At 37.8% G+C, this 18,814-nt stretch overlaps 1 protein-coding gene across 6 annotated transcripts in view; it reads left to right on the plus strand.

Moving 5' to 3' along the window:
• Window positions 1-18,814, plus strand: part of VEZT (vezatin, adherens junctions transmembrane protein) — a 67,882-nt gene that overhangs the window by 37,444 nt on the left and 11,624 nt on the right. For 4 of the 6 annotated variants that reach the window (XM_040595135.1, XM_040595133.1, XM_040595134.1 and 1 more), the window contains exons 7-11: window positions 4,069-4,216; window positions 7,227-7,558; window positions 8,202-8,395; window positions 13,466-13,566; window positions 14,706-14,913. In XM_040595135.1, coding sequence (XP_040451069.1) covers window positions 4,069-4,216; window positions 7,227-7,558; window positions 8,202-8,395; window positions 13,466-13,566; window positions 14,706-14,913 — 983 coding nt within the window. Of the gene's footprint in view, window positions 1-4,068; window positions 4,217-7,226; window positions 7,559-8,201; window positions 8,396-13,465; window positions 13,567-14,705; window positions 14,914-18,067; window positions 18,799-18,814 lie in introns of those variants that run through there. The other 2 variants (XM_040595137.1, XM_040595138.1) reach the window with 1 other exon arrangement.

Raw genomic sequence — 18,814 nt, forward strand, 5'->3', positions numbered from 1 at the left:
TTGATAAATTAAAGGAACTTATATCCAATGTCTGGAAATGAGATCCCAATTCCAACTTTTACAGTTCTTTTTAATAAGTTCTGCTTTGCACAAAATCAGAAGATATTGTCGACTTTAACTCCTCTAGGTTATTTGAGTATAAATTAATGAATTGCTTTTTGAAATGTTTCCTGAGCATTGTGAGAGACATGAGTCCAGTAGCACTGCTAGTGATTTACACTGGCAACAGCAAAACAAAATGCTTTTATTAGAGAAAAATGTATTAGAGAAATATTCCAGATATTTAAAATTTGGATTAATATTACAAAATTACATTACAAAACCCCAAAACCTATTTTCCCTGGTTGGTTGTAATACTGTTTAAATAAACATTTTTTGCTTTACTGGATATTGCTTTGTACTTTTGTTGCAGAGCAGATATATCTCTCTGCATATTTAGGCAAGTGAAAAACTGAATTATTTTTGCTTGGAACAATTTTCAATAGGAATTTAATATGCAAAACATCTAGTCTCAAGGGCAACAAAAATTGAATTTTCCTAGATTTTTCTGTTTAAGGAAGCAGTAATTTCTTAAGACTGTGAACAAATACGTGGGACAGGCACTGCTTTGAACCACAGAGTGTGCATTTCATGGAAACATTTATGTGCATGGGAAATAAATGTCTGTATTATAGTTTGCTTTCCTTGGTTGATGGCATTCAGTTGGTGCTGCAACATGGGCATGATATTTGTCATTCAACAACAGTGGTGATCCTTTGACTCCAGGGATCATTTCTGTGTGATGTCCAGATACCAAAATAAGGTCCTAGTCTGTGACTGGGCCTTCTGACTGGTGTACAGGCCTGCAAAAGCATGATGATGTGACGTATGTCCTATTTTCCTTCATCTTTGTGTTTCTTAGTATCAACCTGGAAATCTGAGATTGAAGTTCATAATGCAGTGAAGATAACTGTTCCCAATTAGGCATTTTGGGTTAAGTATTTACAGGATGTTGTGCAGACTAGTCACTACTGGTTCAACAGATCCCTGCACTGTACTCCATTGCATTGTGTAATAACTCAGTACTTAAGTTGGCGTGCTAGTTGCTTAATATTTTTATACTTAAGAGCCTTGTGTCATGGGAATATTGTTCATTTATTGATTTAATTATATGCAAGCTGGATGGAGGAAATTTTATAGCTTATGTTACTTCATGATGCTAATAGTCTCATTGTCAGCTGATGCAAGATGGTGTGATACTCCTATTTCCATTGAACTATATTGATAGGTAGGACCTGGGCATTGGACCATCTAAACTGAAGAAACTTTTAATTTTGTTGTAATGTAAGGTGTTGTTCTCTGGTGGCCAGGCATAAACAGTATTACAAATAGCAGTGTTTTAAATGGAATGATATCTTACCCCATTAAGGTGGAATGGATATAAAATGCATTCTGTGTCTTAGAGATGCACTGAGCACAGGGCAACTTGCTAATTTTCTCTAGTAAATCCAGTAAAAAAGTGTTCCTTCTCTGTAAAAATTCAGTTATTGTATCATGAAATGTTAGAAAAACACATACCTTTTTAGTTGGGAAAAAGAAAACAGTAAGCTAAGCAAAAAGTAGTACCCTTTTGGGGTTAGAAAAGCCTAAATCAGAAATCTGATGCTGGAAGGCCTGAATAAAGATACTTGAGCATTTTTCAGCGTGATGTTTCTTTCTTGACCACCTGTTTCATCACGCGCTTAGCTCATCCCTTCCCACCTGGTGGGCTGGTGAGAATTTTGTAAAAGAGCAGCTTGGATTTCTCAGGGATATTGTGAAGCTGTTCTTTAGATGGAAATGTGCTTTTGAAGAGCCAAGTATGAATGTTAAATTTCTACATACAGGGGTACATTAGTGTTCTTGATTTTCTATATATAAATAATGTTGGCCCAGTGGCAGAGGTTAGACATTCACTGGACAGATAACTTTATTCTGGATTTGTCAGTTTATTATTAAGAGCTTTGCCTTGCCTTCTTCCAAGCTAGTAAAGAATGTAAGTTAAACAGGCGAAAGATATATTTTCACAAAGACATAGAAAAATTTAACTAACCTAAGGTTAATTACTCTATTTTGGCTTTAATAGAAAACATCAACACTAAAAATACTTTTGTTTTACAGCAAAGCACGTGAAGGAAATGTCTTTGTGTATATGTATATGTTTGTGTGTATGTGTTTAACCTTTCTAAAGGTCTAATCTTTGGGAAGCTAATGGGAGCATGGGATCAGTTCTCTGCTTTCATCTATCCCATAGAGATGGGGGTGGGAGGGCTACAATAGAGGAGGGCAAGGCAGGAGATGTGGGAGTCCACTGGGAATCCCTAGCTGAGATGTAGTATTGGTAAGTGGCTCCTTTGGTCAAACCACTCATTTGAGATGTTGCCTGGAATTTTTTTAGCATGACTTAGAAATTCACATGTCCAAACTGGTTTTTATGTCTTGTTGTGGGAAAAGAATAACAAGAGATATAATTAGTCCCGGAGATAACTGGTTCTGAAGGGGTTTGACCTGACTTTTCAGTCTCTGATACCATCCTCATCCCATGTGCTCCATCTGGTGGGCATGCTATCAGGTTAACTTAGAGTAGACACTGCTTATGAGGCAGCTGCTGGTGGCAACAGTAATACTTTGCTCCTAATTAATTTGCATTGCAGGTTTTTGTCTGAACACCTAATAGGCTTCTTTCTTCATGGACTTTGTGGAGAAATTAGGGAAGTGTGTGTGTGTGTGTGTGTGTGTTTGTTTAGAGCCTGGACACTTATCATTGCTGTATCCTGTGACACAGAATATGATTATTTCTTTTTATACAATGTTCTACTCAAGTGGTGAAAATTTTCTTGAGCAAATCACTTTTACAAATTCAATCCTATGAGAATTTATCACATGGAAAAATTGGGAGTGAAAGTGGGTGGAACTTGTACCTTCTCGGGAAAGCATAATAGTTGGACAAGAGACAGGTGCTTCTAATCATCTTTATGTGCCCCAAGAGATGAGAGTATTCAGTTTGTAAATTGAAATATAAATTAAAAAAACCCCATAGTTTAAATTAAGGCCTTATTTTCATGAACACCTTACAAATGTATTTTTTTCTATGGAACAAACGTGCTTATGACCATAAATTATAAGTTTCAATTTTAAAGCAAATTTTACTATTTTGTGACTGGGTGACTATGCAAAATGTGCAGAAATCTTGAACTGTTCCTCCTCCCCTTTTCCCAGCATGAGGTTAGCCTAAAATTAATGCTATTTTAAAATAAATGCTGCTTTGTCTATGAATTATTTTTATCTGTCTTCTGGTATCAGTTATATTGTGCTTGCTCCCTACTTTTTAAGCATTTCTGAGGACTGGAAATGTACATTTTCCTACTGAGAATTTAAATGTGCTGAAGAATGTTGATAAAAAACAGTTCACTGCTGTTCCTACCAAGATCATAATGGCTTTACAGCAATGTAATCAATAAAGTTAAAGGTATGACAATTGGGGAACTCCTGTTCTTCACGGTACTATCTGAAATGTCAAACACCAATTATTGTCGAGATCTCTGAGCAGTTTCTCCACAGACAGAACTTGCTTGGAATTCCCATTGTCCTAAGTTTGGTCTAAAACATAGGCTACCTTTGAAACTTAAAATTTTACTATTGTTTTTCTCTTTCCCTTGGTTTAAGATTGACATGAGCTACTTCCTGGGAAGCTAATATTTAAACATAAAGATTTTATCAGAGAGAAAGATACTTAAACATAAGATGTTTTCCTCACTTGAAAGGGATGCAGGGATTTTTCATCAGTCTGTTTTGTTTCATGTGTTTGTGTTTATACCTAGGTGTTTCGTCAATGTCTAATCTCTCATCCTTTTAAGAGCCTTTAAAACTTGTGCTCTGAATAAGCGTCGCAAAATGTTCAATTAAACAGGATTGAGGTGGATTTGGGTGGAATGTATGTGCTTTCACACAAATTGCCTGCAATAAGAAACCTTACTGGGTGGGTTTTTTTCCTTTTTTGTGTTTTTAATGCAAAAATTGCTTTGTTAACCACCTTAACTCCAGCTAAACCTACCCTCTGAACTCGGAGAGTGATAATGTGACCAGCTACATCTGTGTAGTCCCCTTTAAGGAGCTGGGTCTGGGACTGAGTGAAGACCAAGTTTCTGAAGAGGAGGCACACAATCTAACAGATGGCTTTAGCTTGCCTGCACTCAAGGTAACCTCTCCTAGAAGGACATCTGCACCAGCACAGCGTCCTAATGAAATTCTCTTTTGGTTGTCATGGAGCCCTGTGGCTTGTATGTACTAGCCTGTAGTAACACAGTCAACTGAGGGAGAGATGTAATTGGTCTCCTATGATGTGTTTCCACAGTTATTGACATTTAGATGCTTTCTTTTTGCATGTGGTCAAAGAGAAGTTGCACAATACTACATTAGGATTTTTTTCTGCAAATCATGTAAATTGAAGCCAATGTTTTATAATTAGCTTGATCAATCTCTTTCTTAAACATTATTTTTGCTCTCCGATTTCACTTGATACGAGCTGAATAAAATAATTTACAGATTTGTACTTACATCTTTTTTAGCTTATCTCTTGGCTTGGATAGAAAGAGAGACATCAGAAGATGCAAATTAGTTGTAATTGCCAAAGGCAGTAGCTGCATTTAGTTACACTGAGGAGTAGAAATCATAAGCTTGCACCCCTGCTGCCGTGAGCCAGTGTGGTTCTTTGATCTTTGAAAAACATTTAACTGAAGAGAATGACAACCCTATAATGGCCTTTTTATCTATTTGTTTTGAGTTGTTAGGTATTTTTAATTTGTATGAGGCAATGTTTGCAATTGAAAGATCTAATTTGAATGCAAACCTTCTACACTCTGGTGGTTCTTTGCTGTGGCAGTTCCCTTTTAACATTGTTTTTCTAATGGAAAATTGCACATCATTATTATATGACTTCTGTGTTTCTGTGGGGTTGGCTTTTGTTGCATTTTATGCACTTAATTCCTAGATCTTGACTTCTTTTGTTCTGACAGTAAATATTACCAGTAATAGTGATTGCTAAGCTTTGAGGCTTAGTCTAATTAGTTGTAAGCTAAGAGCTACATCAGTTGTAAGCTTTTGGGAATTTTTTCTTGCCTTTTCATTAGCTGAAGTTCTAATTGCAACCATACAAGCTCACTTATTTACCCACTTCTTTTTAAGCACAAGAATTCAGAGCTGCCCAAACTCGTAAGCTAAATCTTTGTTTACCTGCAGTTTGCAGTAATTTAACTAAAATCTGTTTTAGTTAAACTAGTTGGGACTCTTTCTGGGTTACAAATTGAATATCTCAATTTGTGTGAACACATAACTGACAGTAATGTAGGCTGGATGTGGTGTAGTTGAACCAAGCTAAATTAACATAAATCAGTCCTAAGCAGATTCTTGCATATATAATAAAATAGGTGTACTTCAATAACCTTGGGACATATTTATGCCCAGACCTCTTCAGGGTTTTTTTTTTTTAATTTGAGAGAACTTGTCTTTATATTAAAATGCAGGTAGAATATAGATGTGTATCCAGATTTGCTTAATATTTTAATTTTCATTCAAGCCCATGTCTAGACCATATGACAAATGTAGTCTGTGTGTTTCGGCTACCTTGTCCTTGAACTGAATCAATTTAAAGAATGAAAAATTTTGGCTTAAGAATAAATACCAATTCAAGCTGATGAGAGCCAGTAGGATGTTTTGGGTGAAGTTTAAGTGTCAGTAAAAATCATCAGAAGCCACTGGCAGAACAAGCTATTTGCAACCCTAAATACATCTGGAATTCCCTTTTCTCATCATTGTGCATTTTTTCAGGTAGGTTTTGGATTATTATTGTCACCTAAAGTCCACTACTTTTGTGTGCTACTTTTTCACTGCTTTTGCTTTATGTCTCATGGAAGGGATTGGTTTTCTTTTGTGCTTTATTATAGCATGAGCTCTTAACTTTCTATCCAGGGCACCACACCTTCAGGGAACTTGGGTGATCGCTGTCCATTTGTTTGCTTTTTGTTTTAGCACCCAGCCAAATCAGTCTTGCACATGTGCCCCAAATTATTGTGTATCATTCTATGTTCTTTCTCCTGACCATCTTTTGTAAATCAAGAATTATTTCTTTTCTTTTGGAATATTTTATCAGCTTGCATTCAAGTATTTTTTTTATGTACCCTTGGGGTATATCAGACCACATCTATCTGAAGGCATTTAATTTTTTGTGTTACTGTTCTGAATGTTTTGTTCTTGATTGTTTGCACACTGGAAAAAACTGCTACTTGTCCATAGTCATATGAATACAAAGATGCAAATATATTATTCAAATCTCAGAACAAGTAAATTGTTAGTCCTGTTCTGTAGCTGAGGAGGTGGAAAGAAGCATGATAAGTAGTAACTTTGTCTTCTTCGGTGTGGAATGCTTGAGAACAGATTTTGGACTATGCCGCGTAGTGACAGACAGTTCATCCCTTTTAATAAAGGCCACTATTGCAGAGAAAAGTGTCATAACCTTTCCTTTTCATTTTAGAGATATTAGATGCTACTGTTCTGTCACGGTCTACTGAGCCTACAGTCTTCCCTAAACTAAGACAACAGTTCTTTTCATTTCATTGGAAGAGGAAATTCTCAAGAAATTGAAATTGTGGGTTTCCTTGCTCCCAGATGGAATGACCTCTTTTGAACCATATATAACGTTGTGGCTCGATTCATTTCTCACAAGCCTTTCCCTTGTTAGTGGTATTGGTGAAGTTTTACTTTGGCTGAAAGAAGAATTAAGCTGGCAGCTCAACTTTCTTCAGATGTAGGATGTGTTTTGTTGAAGTACAGTGCAATTAGACTTGTGTTTCAGGGTTGGGTGTGGGGCAGTGCAGTAGTTAGAAATTGTAGAAACGATAGCTTGGCATCATAAAGGAAAAAATGTCTTTGCTGCCACTGGAATTTCTGCAGCCCTTTATGAGCTGTAGGGTATGTGGACATTATAGCAAATAATGAAACTACCTGCTGAGAATATGAGTTTTTAGGCCTCTGACTAAGGTTCGCAAGATCTGAACCTCACATGGTCTGGGGTGCCCTTCAGTGGATTTTTGCAGTTTTTCAAAGTTCCTGTTGCTATCTGAGGAATGTTTTCCCGTGGTGCATCTGTACATTGACTTTGGAGGCTGGCTGTTTTCCCAGGTGCGCAGAGTTAACCCTGCCCTGTTCTGCAGGTCCTCTTTCAGCTCTGGGTAGGGCAGAGCTCAGAATTCTTCAGAAGGCTGGTGCTGCTCCTCTCCCCAGCCAACGCGTCCCCCAAGCCCTTGGTCTCCCCTGAACGGCTGCCTCATCATATCTTGTCTGATGTGACTCAAGGCCTACCTCATACACATGCTGCCTGCTTGGAGGAGCTTAAGCGAAGCTATGAGTTTTATCGGTACTTTGAAACGCAGCATCAGCTGGGTTTTGAGCGGCCGGCCAGGACAAAGCAGAAGTCAAGAGAGCTGAACAGTCTTCAGACAGCAGTACGCAGCTTGCAGCTTCATCTCAAGGCACTGCTCAATGAGTAAGTTTACACATGAATTAAAAGGATATGCTGGTAGGAAGAAGGCTTCAGTCCTGAGTTCTTTGGGTTGACAGCTTGTATCCCAGATTAAAAACAAAAAAGTCATTGTAATCATAGGCATATATTCACATAGTATGGGGTCAAAGACCCTTGGTTCAATATGGAATCTGATATTGTTTCCTGGTTATTCTTTAAAGTATCTGGTGAAAATTCAAAGCTAAGCAGTGCGTTAAGATCTTGCCTTGCTTTTGCCACTCCCTTGAAAAAATCTGAACATTTTACTTGTCTTTACATACTTACATTTCATTGATTTAGCAACATACCTAATGCTTTATAAAAAAGTTCAGCTCATAGTAACTACCTAGAAAATGTTTTTAAATATTCATCACTGCCTTGGTGACAAAACTGTCCTACTCATTTAATCTTACATATAAGAACTACTATAACGAATGCAGGTGAGCAGTGTATCTTGATGTGGAGACACAGTTCCTATTTTTAAAATTTCAGGGCATTTTTGAGGAGTTGGCTGAGTTAGATTCTTAAAACTTGAAAAAAGTAACAGGATATTAAATGAAATACTTCAAGGAATGGTCAAGTCAAATATTTACTATTACTTATTTCTGTTAATCTCCTTGTCACTTAGGGTAATAATTCTTGAGGATGAACTTGAAAAACTTGTTAGCACTAAGGAGACACCTGAGTTGACAACAGAAGCCCATCAGGTTCTGGAACAAAAACTAAAGTTTATTCAGCCTCATATCCAAGCAAGCAACAGCTGCTGGGAAGAAGCCATTTCTCAGGTGGAGAAAATGAGTGGAAGAAACCCAAATAAAAAAGGTAAGTGTGAGAGATTAATTTAGCAATGAATGGGATACACTTCAGAGATGGAATGGTCAGATGGATCAAAGACAGCATTCAGCCTGTATATTAGAATTTTAGCTGAAGAAGGTTTTACAACCATACACTTTGAAAAACTATGCACATATGTCAAACTTTTTCATTGTGATGACCTTGGAGTTTTTGTCTCAGCAAAAAATGTAATTTGTTGGTTCAGTCTGTTAGACCTGTGGATTCAGATTTTTACATTTCCAGGTGTAGACCAATAGCGGCTTTTTGCCTTTGCTTGGTGAATCACGTGTGAAGGGGTGGGATTTTGATGAGTTGTCCTTGAGATTTTCATTTATTTACTGCATAAAATAGCTAATTGAAATCACAGTGGCACTGTCGTGAAACTTTTTTGGCAACATTTCCTGGTACGTTCTAAATTGTAGAGAATGTATTGAGCATATAGTACCTGTTTACCTGCTCTCTCAGAGAGGGTGAGCTAATCTTCTGTGTGTTTAACGGTCATACTGAGCAGCATATCCCAAACTTTTGCCTTATGTCCTTCCCCTTAATTGCCTGTACTGCCCATGCTGTTTTCCTTGTGAATCACAACAAGCTTAAATAATGGATGTGAACTTGGGCTCCTGATATGGAGCTGAACATGTAATTTCTGATCTTTCTTTTTTCCAGGAGCTTTTTTACTGTCTTAGGCAGGCACAGCCCAGCATTTGAAAAATGCTGGTAATGGAGACTGTGTTAGGAAAATTATGGCTTGGGGTTCTCAGCAAGTTACCTGCAGAAATCCAAATTTGTAGTGAGCTATGCTCTTAATGATATATAGGTGAGATATCCAGTAGATGGATGAATATTGCTGTGGGCGTAGAGAAATACAGGCTGACCTTGTTCATGCTTACATCAGAACTGGGAGCACTGAGAGGCCTAATGCAGGCTCTGTGCAGGTCCAGACATGGTGTAGCTGCATTTGTGTGTACTTTGCCTGATAGTCCAGTCTTACAACTTCCCTCTTCAGTCCTGCGTAAAACAGCCTATGAGGATATTAGGTGTAGTCTGGTACATCTGCCTGTGCTAGCTTGTTGTGTTTTGTTGATGCATTTCACAGCCAGCAGTTCCACTGATCTTTTTTTTCTCCTTTACTTAAATGTTCGTTCTAGACTGCATGCCACCGTATTTTTAGTTGTTTAAGTTTTATTTTTACTTTGTGTATAAATTTCACAGCAGGCACTCTTATTATAACATGCTTCCTTTTAAAGTTCAGTATAAAAATAACCTAGTGTGTGACCTAGAAGGGAGGGATTGCATGGGAAATATATAAAAATAAAATCTTCACTTTCACTTCTGCGCAGTGACTTTCCTAGAAATGTGCTGGGGTTGAATCTCTATTTTGCAACAAGTTTACTGAATTGCTCCTTATGAGCTATTTTTACATTTTGTTGGTCATTGAAAACTATTGTTATCTGACTTTCCCGATATATTTCTGAGCAGTCCAGCTTCTGTGAGTTGACCTTTCCAAGCTGTGCATGAAATTAAGTCTAGTTCTTCTGCTGTCTTTCTACAAATCTTAACAGCTGGTCTGTCAGTCATGATTATGTAAATAGCTTCATTAAATTATCTGGGGTTTTTTTCAGTGCTTCCTTCCTGCTGAAATAATATAGCTGCTAAATACATCTTTCTTTTGTCTTCACACACTATTAGCCAAAATCAGATGAATCTTTTGGTAAGAGCTGTAGCAAGAACCCCATGATAGTAAAAAATTGTGTCTAAGTGGATGCCCAGCTCTTTTGCTGCAGTAGATGTTTAGTTCAACTAACTAGTTTAACCAGTAGAGCAGTGGCAATACCATTTTCAGTGTCAGTTATGAGCACTGTTGAAAAGGGAGCTATTTCTGATGGCTTAGACCCAGTTTTCAGAGGAAATATTTCATTACATAAAAGCTGTATATATTTGTTAAATATTTTTAGCAGTATCTCATAATTGTGCTTAGTATTTAAACAAAATAAGTCATTTTCCTTCTTCATATATAAATACAAAATGTATCCAGTATTTAAATTTACTGTTTGCTTGGGTTTTGTTCTTACCGTGTTTATATAATGAGCACAAATGTATCTTTGCTTGTTCTTCTTGGCTCCTAGTGCTGTCAGCACGGGAAGGTTTCCTTGCATGAGAAGTAGAAATCAGCTCAGCAGCTGCAGCAGCAAAGGGTCTGTGTTGCTCTGCAGAGAGGAAGAAATCGGGAACTCATTGGTCCGTTCAGCATCAGGGTGCTGTTGTTGGACCAGGAGTTGGAAGTTTCCAGCCTCTAAGGAGCTGCTTTGAACTGTGGGCTAACCTAGTTGTGGCATTCTACGTAGCTGCCTATCACTACTTTTCAGAGCACCTTTGCATATCTTTAATTGTTCTCTGTATAAACAGATGAGTCTCTTTCAGCAAGCACTACCTGCTTCTCGCCCTAAATCATACTGGGCCAGAGCAGGTTTCTTACAGCTACATTAAAGAGCTCTTTGTGTCAAGCTCTGTCAAAGCAAAGCCTTTCAGTCTAACTGATTGAACGTTCATACGTTCCCATTGGCCTTTCATGGGTGGTGATACTAACATGTATTATAGCATATGGTTACTTTAGTAAATGCCGTTTGGCTTCTTTGTTTACAGGACTTGGTGTGTTTCTAGAACCAGAGCTGTTAGTCACTGATCCTGTCAGATACAGGACAGAGCCTGAGAGCAAATGGGGCTTTAGCACCTTGAGGAGAATTCACCTCTACTTAAATGCACTGGGCAATGGTAGACTTATCTATCGTTGATCTACATGTAGATCTTTGCTCATTTCCAGCATGAGTTGATTCTAGACTTCCAGCCATCATCTCTTTACTCTTTGACCTCTTTTGTCAATAAAACTGATCTACCACTTCAGGCCTCAACAATTCAAGCAAGTAGTAATCTGCTGGTAGTTTTACATAGTGGAATACCCTCAATGGTTAGTTACAGTGTTGGTTTAATGATCTTTGAAATAATATCCCTCAAACTGTTTAAATGTCATCCTTTTTCCTTTTAAACTGTCTCTGTCTTTGCAAATGTATACAGCTTTTTTTTTATATTTATGAGAGCAAGGCCATAGGACTGCTGCAAGATCCTGGATCTTGATCTGCTGGAGAGGAACTAAAGCAGCAGCAGTTTTAGTTAAACACTCTGAATTTGTGATCTTGAAGCATATCCTTAGCAATGGAATCATCCCATATAGGTGGCAAACAGAGCTGGTTGTACATACTAGAGCAGCTGTTTCCCTCTGATTTGGGAAGGCAAGCTTTTAATTGGTAACTTCCATATACTCTTCCAAATTTTTCTTCATATATGTCCTCATGGAACATATTTCTATTGTTGCTATTATTATTAAAATGTTTATTACAAGGCAGAGTTAGGCAATGGACAAGGGGACTTGATAGTTATAAAATAAATATTTCATGTCAATTTTCCAATACAGATTTCACTACGTGCTTCACCTTTCTTTTGAACTTTGCATTTAGATATTTCTGGAACATCAAATCTTTAGCTCAGCCCAGGCAACTAGGGAATTACATACTTCCCTTGTTTGCAAAGATGTTTACCTATTCCTAAAGGCCTCTCTTTAGAGACATTTTACAGTATTTCCAGGCATCTATTCCAGCACTTAATTCCATTACTAGTATAAAGTTATTACTGAATATAAATATTGCTTGCTGCAATTTAAAAGCAGTACTTTTTATCCACCCACAATGGAAATCCATTTCCTCTTTGTAACTCTTACATTTTTGAAGTCAGTTAATATGTTTCTTTCTGTTTTCTTTACATGACTATACTTCAGCTCTTCCCTGATGACTGTACTTTATTTAGTCCTTTGATCACTTCCATTTTTCCTTCAGATGCCCTCTAGTTGGTCCACAATATTGTTGAAAGAGAGCCCCAGACTGGGCACTATGTTCCATTCACAGCCTGATCAGTGCCAGAGTAGAAACGTAATTTCATGTGTCTTAACAGTCTGTTGTTTATATGTTGGTATGTAGTTTGGCTTTTTGCTTGCAGCAGGGTAGAGCTGACTACTAGGCTTCTCACATCTTTTTCTTGGTGGTGCTGCTCAGTCAGTTGTCATATATTTCTGCGTTTTACTATTCCAAAGCACAAAAATTCGCAGCCACTGTCGTGAAACTGCTCTATCTAAAATCGAATTCTTCCTGGGCTGTATCTCTGATTTTTCAGTATTATTTTTTATTCTAATCATGCCCTTCAGTATCCTTGCAGATTATCCCAATATCAGCAGATTTAATGAGCTGAAACACTTCTTTCACCCATTGGAAATATTGAAGAGTATTGGGTTTGAGACAAATACTCACTACATATATTGTTCCTGTCTGAAAATGGTAACTGCACTGTGGTTATCCAAGAGATTGTCTATGCACCCAATAGCAACTTCTCCTGGCCTATGCATTTTGCTTATGAGTACGCCGTGATACTGTGTCAAAAGCCATACTGAAAACAAAATGCAGAACATCTTTGGCTTCTTTGTATTCATAAGACCGATTACTGCATTGGGAAATGAAATTGGAGTGATTTGACATCTTTTCTCAACAAACCCCCATTGGCTGGCACTTATCTCCTTGCTACCTTCCAAGTAGTTTCCTGTAAATTTTGCTTGATTGTTTCTTCCAATATTTTCCAATTATTTGAAGCTGATGTGCCTGTAGTTCTACTGTTTTATTTCTTTTTCTAAACTTGGGCACCAAGTCTCTTTTCTGTTTTTACCCTTTTTTCTTGCCATCTGCAGGTTTTCAAAGTCTATAAAAATTTTGAGATTTGTTAGTTGAAGTAGTTCAAGATGAGTTTCATCAGACCCAGCTTATATTAAAATAGCTGAGTTATTTAAGTGCTCTCTAACAGTGTTTCAGTGTATTCTAACCAGCTGTCTCACCATTTTTTTGTATGTACCAATCCTGCCTAATGAAAATGCCTGGATCCTACCTGAGTGAGGCAAAAACATCATTCAACACTCAATCTTTTTCTTTTATTTTTAATCCCTTTTATTCTTTCCTCGTAAAGGCAAACTTGAAGTTTCCTGTGACAACCTACAGCGTACTACAGTACCTTTAACACAGCCTGCCATATACATAGAAAACAAAGATCCAATCCCTGAGGAGCAGGTAAAAAAAAAAAAAAAAAAGGACTATTTAACATAATAATTGAGGCTTGTTTGCTGTATCCATTCCTTTTTCAGTTGCTTGTGCAGCGCCCTTCTTGCCCAGACAGATCAAGTAGGTAGCCATGTGCCATTTCATAACTGGACATACGAAGAAAAAAGATGTATATTCCTTTTGCTGTTCCATGGGGAGGTATTCCTAGAAAAAAGAGCAGTAGCATTCACTTATTCTCGTATACATCATTAGAAATAAGTGACAAAAGGAGAGCAGCAACACAAGTCAGAGTAATATAGAAAAAAAAGTGTGAATTGCTAAAAGGTGGTATATAAAAGAGAGTCCTGCTTGCATATTGTTAGGTGAACTGACACAGCTGCAGAAGTGACAGGCTTCAGAACAAACCAGCCTGTTTTCAGTTTGAGTAATCTGCTTTTTTAGATACCTAAAGCAGACTGACACTGAACAGCTTTTTAGGGAACTTGTGTGTGATGGTTGGGCTGTCTTGAAGATCCTCCATCTCAGAACTGAGTGGCAGATGCACTCTGAAAGCAGATTGGAACAGCTGTGCTCTGCTCTGTCCCTCCCTGGCCTTCTCCCAAGCCTACCCCACAAATATTCTTTCTAGATTTTTTTTCCATATCAAAGAACTGGGACTAATAACTTTTCTGTCTGTCTGTTATAACATAAATGCAGCTCTGTTTTTTTCATGCTTGTAAGCCAATATAGTTAAAATCAGAGGAGGAGTTTGTTATTATCAGCATCCTCTTAATAAAGATTTACCTAAGTTAAATTAGCAAGGAGGAAGAATTTCTTATTGTGTAAATTAGAAACCTGTATCAGCATTGCTTATCTCCACTTGTAATTATGAGGAAATGGACTCTCATTTTCAAGGTATATCACTTGATCATGGTGTGTATGAAAGTAAATCTTAGGTGACTGCAATAATGTTAACTTTCCAGTGAGTGTACTTGCTCCAAAACTATACAAATATGAGAGCCATGTCAGATCCACTGACTCTGCTAAAAGAGGGCTCCATCCTAATACTGTCATTGACTTGTGTTGAGATCAATTGATCATGCATCAGATTGTAGGACATGGTCTACACTGACAGTGAAAATCAAAGATTTTTTTCTTTCTTTCTTTAGGAATTGGAAGCATATGTTGATTATTCAGACACGGAGAATGAATATAAAAGGGAAGATATTTACTGCTTTTCCCAGGAAGAAAGAGAGAGACAAGAACGAGAGAGACAGGAATCTAAGAGGGTGTTACAAGAACTGAAATCTGTACTGGGATTTAAAGCATCAGAAATAGAAAGACAAAAATGGAAACAGCTGCTATTCAGTGACCATGGTAAGCATTCTTTTGAAAACTAATTCCTTTCTAAGAAAGGGTAGGTGTCTGTTTGCCATCAGCTTCTGACTATGTTAGAATTCAGACAGTACTTAGCTATAGTAGTGTCATTGATAGAGCTGTGTGGTCTTTATTGCTATTCCATCTCTTGATACTCTTTGTAGCAATTATTTTACTATATATTGGAAAGAACTCAGAGAAACAGGAATTTGGCTTTAAACAAAATATTGAGCTAAAATATTAAGCACACAAAACATTAAGACAGTGCAAAGAGAACTGTCAGGCTATAAACCACACAAACTGAACTGGCTGGCTTTCATGGCTTTCCAGTAAATATGAATTTTAATTGGGGTGCATAAATAGATTACTTTTCAGAATTTAAAGAAACCATTAGAAATCATCTCAGTCTTACAAAAATACATTGAAGCGGAAAGCTAGACTTTGAAATATTAAAGACTTACAAAAGAGTAAGACTGGCTTTTGATTCCATGGGTGTGAGTATATAGGATATGTTTTTTTAAAAAAAAAAACAACCAAAAAATCCCAACAAACCTTGCAAGAAGAGTTCTTCCAAACTAGCCTTTACTAACTGTGAGGACTGCTGGGTTGCTCCATCTACAGACTGCTAGGTTGCTCCATCCACTTGCACTTGAAGGCAGGAATATGAAAATTTCTCTTACCTCAATGAGACAGTCTGTCTGTTCCAGCAATAAGACTGGATGCAACTTGATTCCTTTCACTGCTTGAGCTGTTTATTATCTTTAAAATTGGCAGTAATTTGTCTTTTCCTTTTTCCCTTCTTTTTCCCATTTTCAGTCCTTCCTCTTAGAGACAGGTTAGGAAAAGCCCTCTAAGAAATTTCATGCTCTATGCTATGCAAAACAACCTTCAAGTCTGGCAGCATATCCAAGGATTCTGTCTCTGCCAGTGTCTACCAGAAAAAAAGACTGTGGATAGCGTCTTTCCGTACTTAAGTGAGAACACACAGTAACAGACCATATTGTTTATGAGACTGTTTCTTTTCTTTTGACGTCAAACCCACAAAAATATCTGTTCTTCACAGCTTTCTTCTTGTCCATTTAGCTACAACTATGGTAGAGGTCGCTTGGCCATCGGTTTTGACTTCTAGCTGAGTCAAAAAACCGTGAGACATCAGATTGCATCATAGTCTGCTCAAGAGTAGGATTTCTGTATTATTCTTCTGGCGTTAGATGCAACAACTCACAACTCTTCGGATGAACCTCTTCAACTCTTCCTTTCCTCCCTGTTAAGGGCGGAAGGAAGGAAGGAAGGAATCCTACCCCCAGTTTAAGTGTTGACAGACCTAGTGACTGCTGCAGAAAGAGTTCTTGTCAGGAAAGCACAGGATGTTCTCTTATCTAAGTTAGCAGCTGATACCTGTCCACACCAGTATGTCCTCAGGCCATTTGCAGCCATAGCTGAAAAGAGTCAGCTGACTCCTGTAGTCATCAGTAACTGTTCACCTGAAAGCCTTTGTGGCTCATGTTGGTTCCTTTCCATGTATAGATATTACATTGTTTTAGCATTAGAGTTTCAATGGCGGGGAGAGAGGAAAGTGTGATTTCCTCCAGCTGCCTAGGACTAATCATTGCTTACTTCCGTCTATACAAAACTGGAAAACATGAGGGCAGTTCATGAAAGTAATTAATATTGTTTCTGTTTGGCTCAGAGACAGTGTGTCTAATCTGAAAGACTGATATGGACAGCAGACATAAGATCTTCTACTGTTTTTTAAGGACTTTCTCCATTCTTCAGAAGAAACACAAGTCATGTGTTTATGACATACAGCTGCAGACTTTAATTTATCCATATGCACGAGTCATTCCTTAAACATTTTTGTGAGCTGTGCTTTCCAATTTGTGGCTTGCTTTATCTTGAAGATTTAAACCCACAAAGGTTCATATTCTTGTCTCTATTGGCCCAACCCAATGGATGGCTGTGATACCACACTTTTCCATAATCCTCTTAAATACTGTTTTTACAAAGCAGTCATATTCCAGAAACCCTGCCTTCTCCTAAATTGTGATTATCGTGAAAAAAGATCCTGAAATATTCAAAGACTTTAAAATGTGTTAGTCAAGGCACCCAGCAAGCCAATCTGATTTGTTATGGGTTTTGGTTTGTTGAAGGAGGGGCTGGTGATGGTTTTGACATAAAAGAGGTCAGCTCCAAACAAGTTGATGCATCTGAAGAACACAGCATAAAGTCAACTGGAGATGACAATAGGTTGGATTCCAGAAGAAAAACATTATCTTAGCAGAGCACCAGACTAAAGCAAATTTGCCCGGGCCCAGCACCATGGCAATAACTGCTTACGGGCTGGGCAGTAGGCAATTTATGGGAGTGTTAAGTGAGCTTCTGGTTTTGGTCCTTTGGCATCCTGTTGAGCCAGTGAAATGGAGATGCTTTTGAAGAGGTCTGTGAAGTTGTTAGTGGCTTTGTTTTCATTTGTTAAACACTGTAGAACAACTTTCTTCTGGTGCAAAATCGCTTCTGGCCTTCCCCTAATCTCTCCCCCCAAAAAAGTTCATCCTGTCAGTGGCTGCATTGTACCCAGCAGTTTGCCTTTCTCCCACCTTGTCCATACAACAGTTCTTATACAAATGTTTCTCAGATTTGGAAAGCTATGCTCTAAGAATTGATGAATTCCACCTTGCTTATTAACTAGTCAACTCAGCAAATTGGCCAGCTACCAATCTGACGTATCTACTTTTTGAGAAATTTTGGCTTTGGAAGTATTCTTTGGAGGAAGTAGGCAACAAGTTTGCTTCCAAATGATTACTGTGCATATTCCTGCCGCTTCAAGCAAATGGGCAGAAATAAGCAGCAGCATGGTTTTTACAAGTTGGGGGAAGAACTACCCCATTAACAACTGAGATGGGTCTGGTGCAGTGCTCCTTCAGTCTGTAAGGTTTTAAAACAAACAGTACAATACAAATTCGAAGCCAAAGTCTTTCAGTGTGCTAATGACAATAATTATCTAATGTGACAGCCATAATGATGCACCTGCCTTCAGCTAGCTAAAGTAAATATTACTGAAATAGGATGCAATGGAAAAATCCTAATACCGTAAATTTTGTTTCCCGTGAAAAGTTTGTGTATTTCCCAGAGTTATTTTCATCTCTGCTTACAGGGGTAAAGTCAGAATGGAATTAGAAAGGGAAATGCTACTTGGGAATCTGCTGTTGCCGCTCTCATTTATGTTCGTGCTGCTACTGTAAAGGAGCTGCTGCAGTTTAGGGAATCTGTTACTTGGAAATGGACATTATATCGTTTTCTTAAAAAGAAAGACGTCTGTTCTTCAAGAAGTGATTGTACGAGTTGTACTAACCCTTAACACTGGGAGGAGAGACTTCCTGGCAAGCATCCCGTTGCTGGCAATGGGACTCGCTGCTGCTACTAACTTCAAGAGAGGCTAAATTAAACCACACTTTATTTGTGAGGACACCTTACTTGACTGTATGAATACGTGTTGTATTTATATGTTGTGGTGTATGAGATCAGATATTGCCTATAAGGACTTTTCCATGTGTCAGCTTGTCTTTATTGGATTAGGTAAACTGTTGTTTAAAATGAAGACAGTTCAAATCTGTATACAGTGCAGTAGTTTTACTTGTTTTTTACTTTAACATTGAATGCATCATCTGTGTTTGATGCTGGTTTTAAATGTGCTGCCTCTTTACATCACAGATTTTAAGAAGTAGTTACAACACGTAGATATCACATTTCACTTCAGCTTTGTGATTAGAAAACACTGTTATTTTAAGTTTTGTGGGTTTTGTTTCTGTTGTTTTGAGGCGGGGGTTGAGCCATTTTGACAATCTTGCATCTTTTCAAACACAAATAAATCATTTATATATAGCAGTTTGCTTTTAGTTAT

This window comes from Falco naumanni, chromosome 5, assembly GCF_017639655.2.
Source record: "Falco naumanni isolate bFalNau1 chromosome 5, bFalNau1.pat, whole genome shotgun sequence".
Lineage (NCBI taxonomy): Eukaryota > Metazoa > Chordata > Aves > Falconiformes > Falconidae > Falco > Falco naumanni.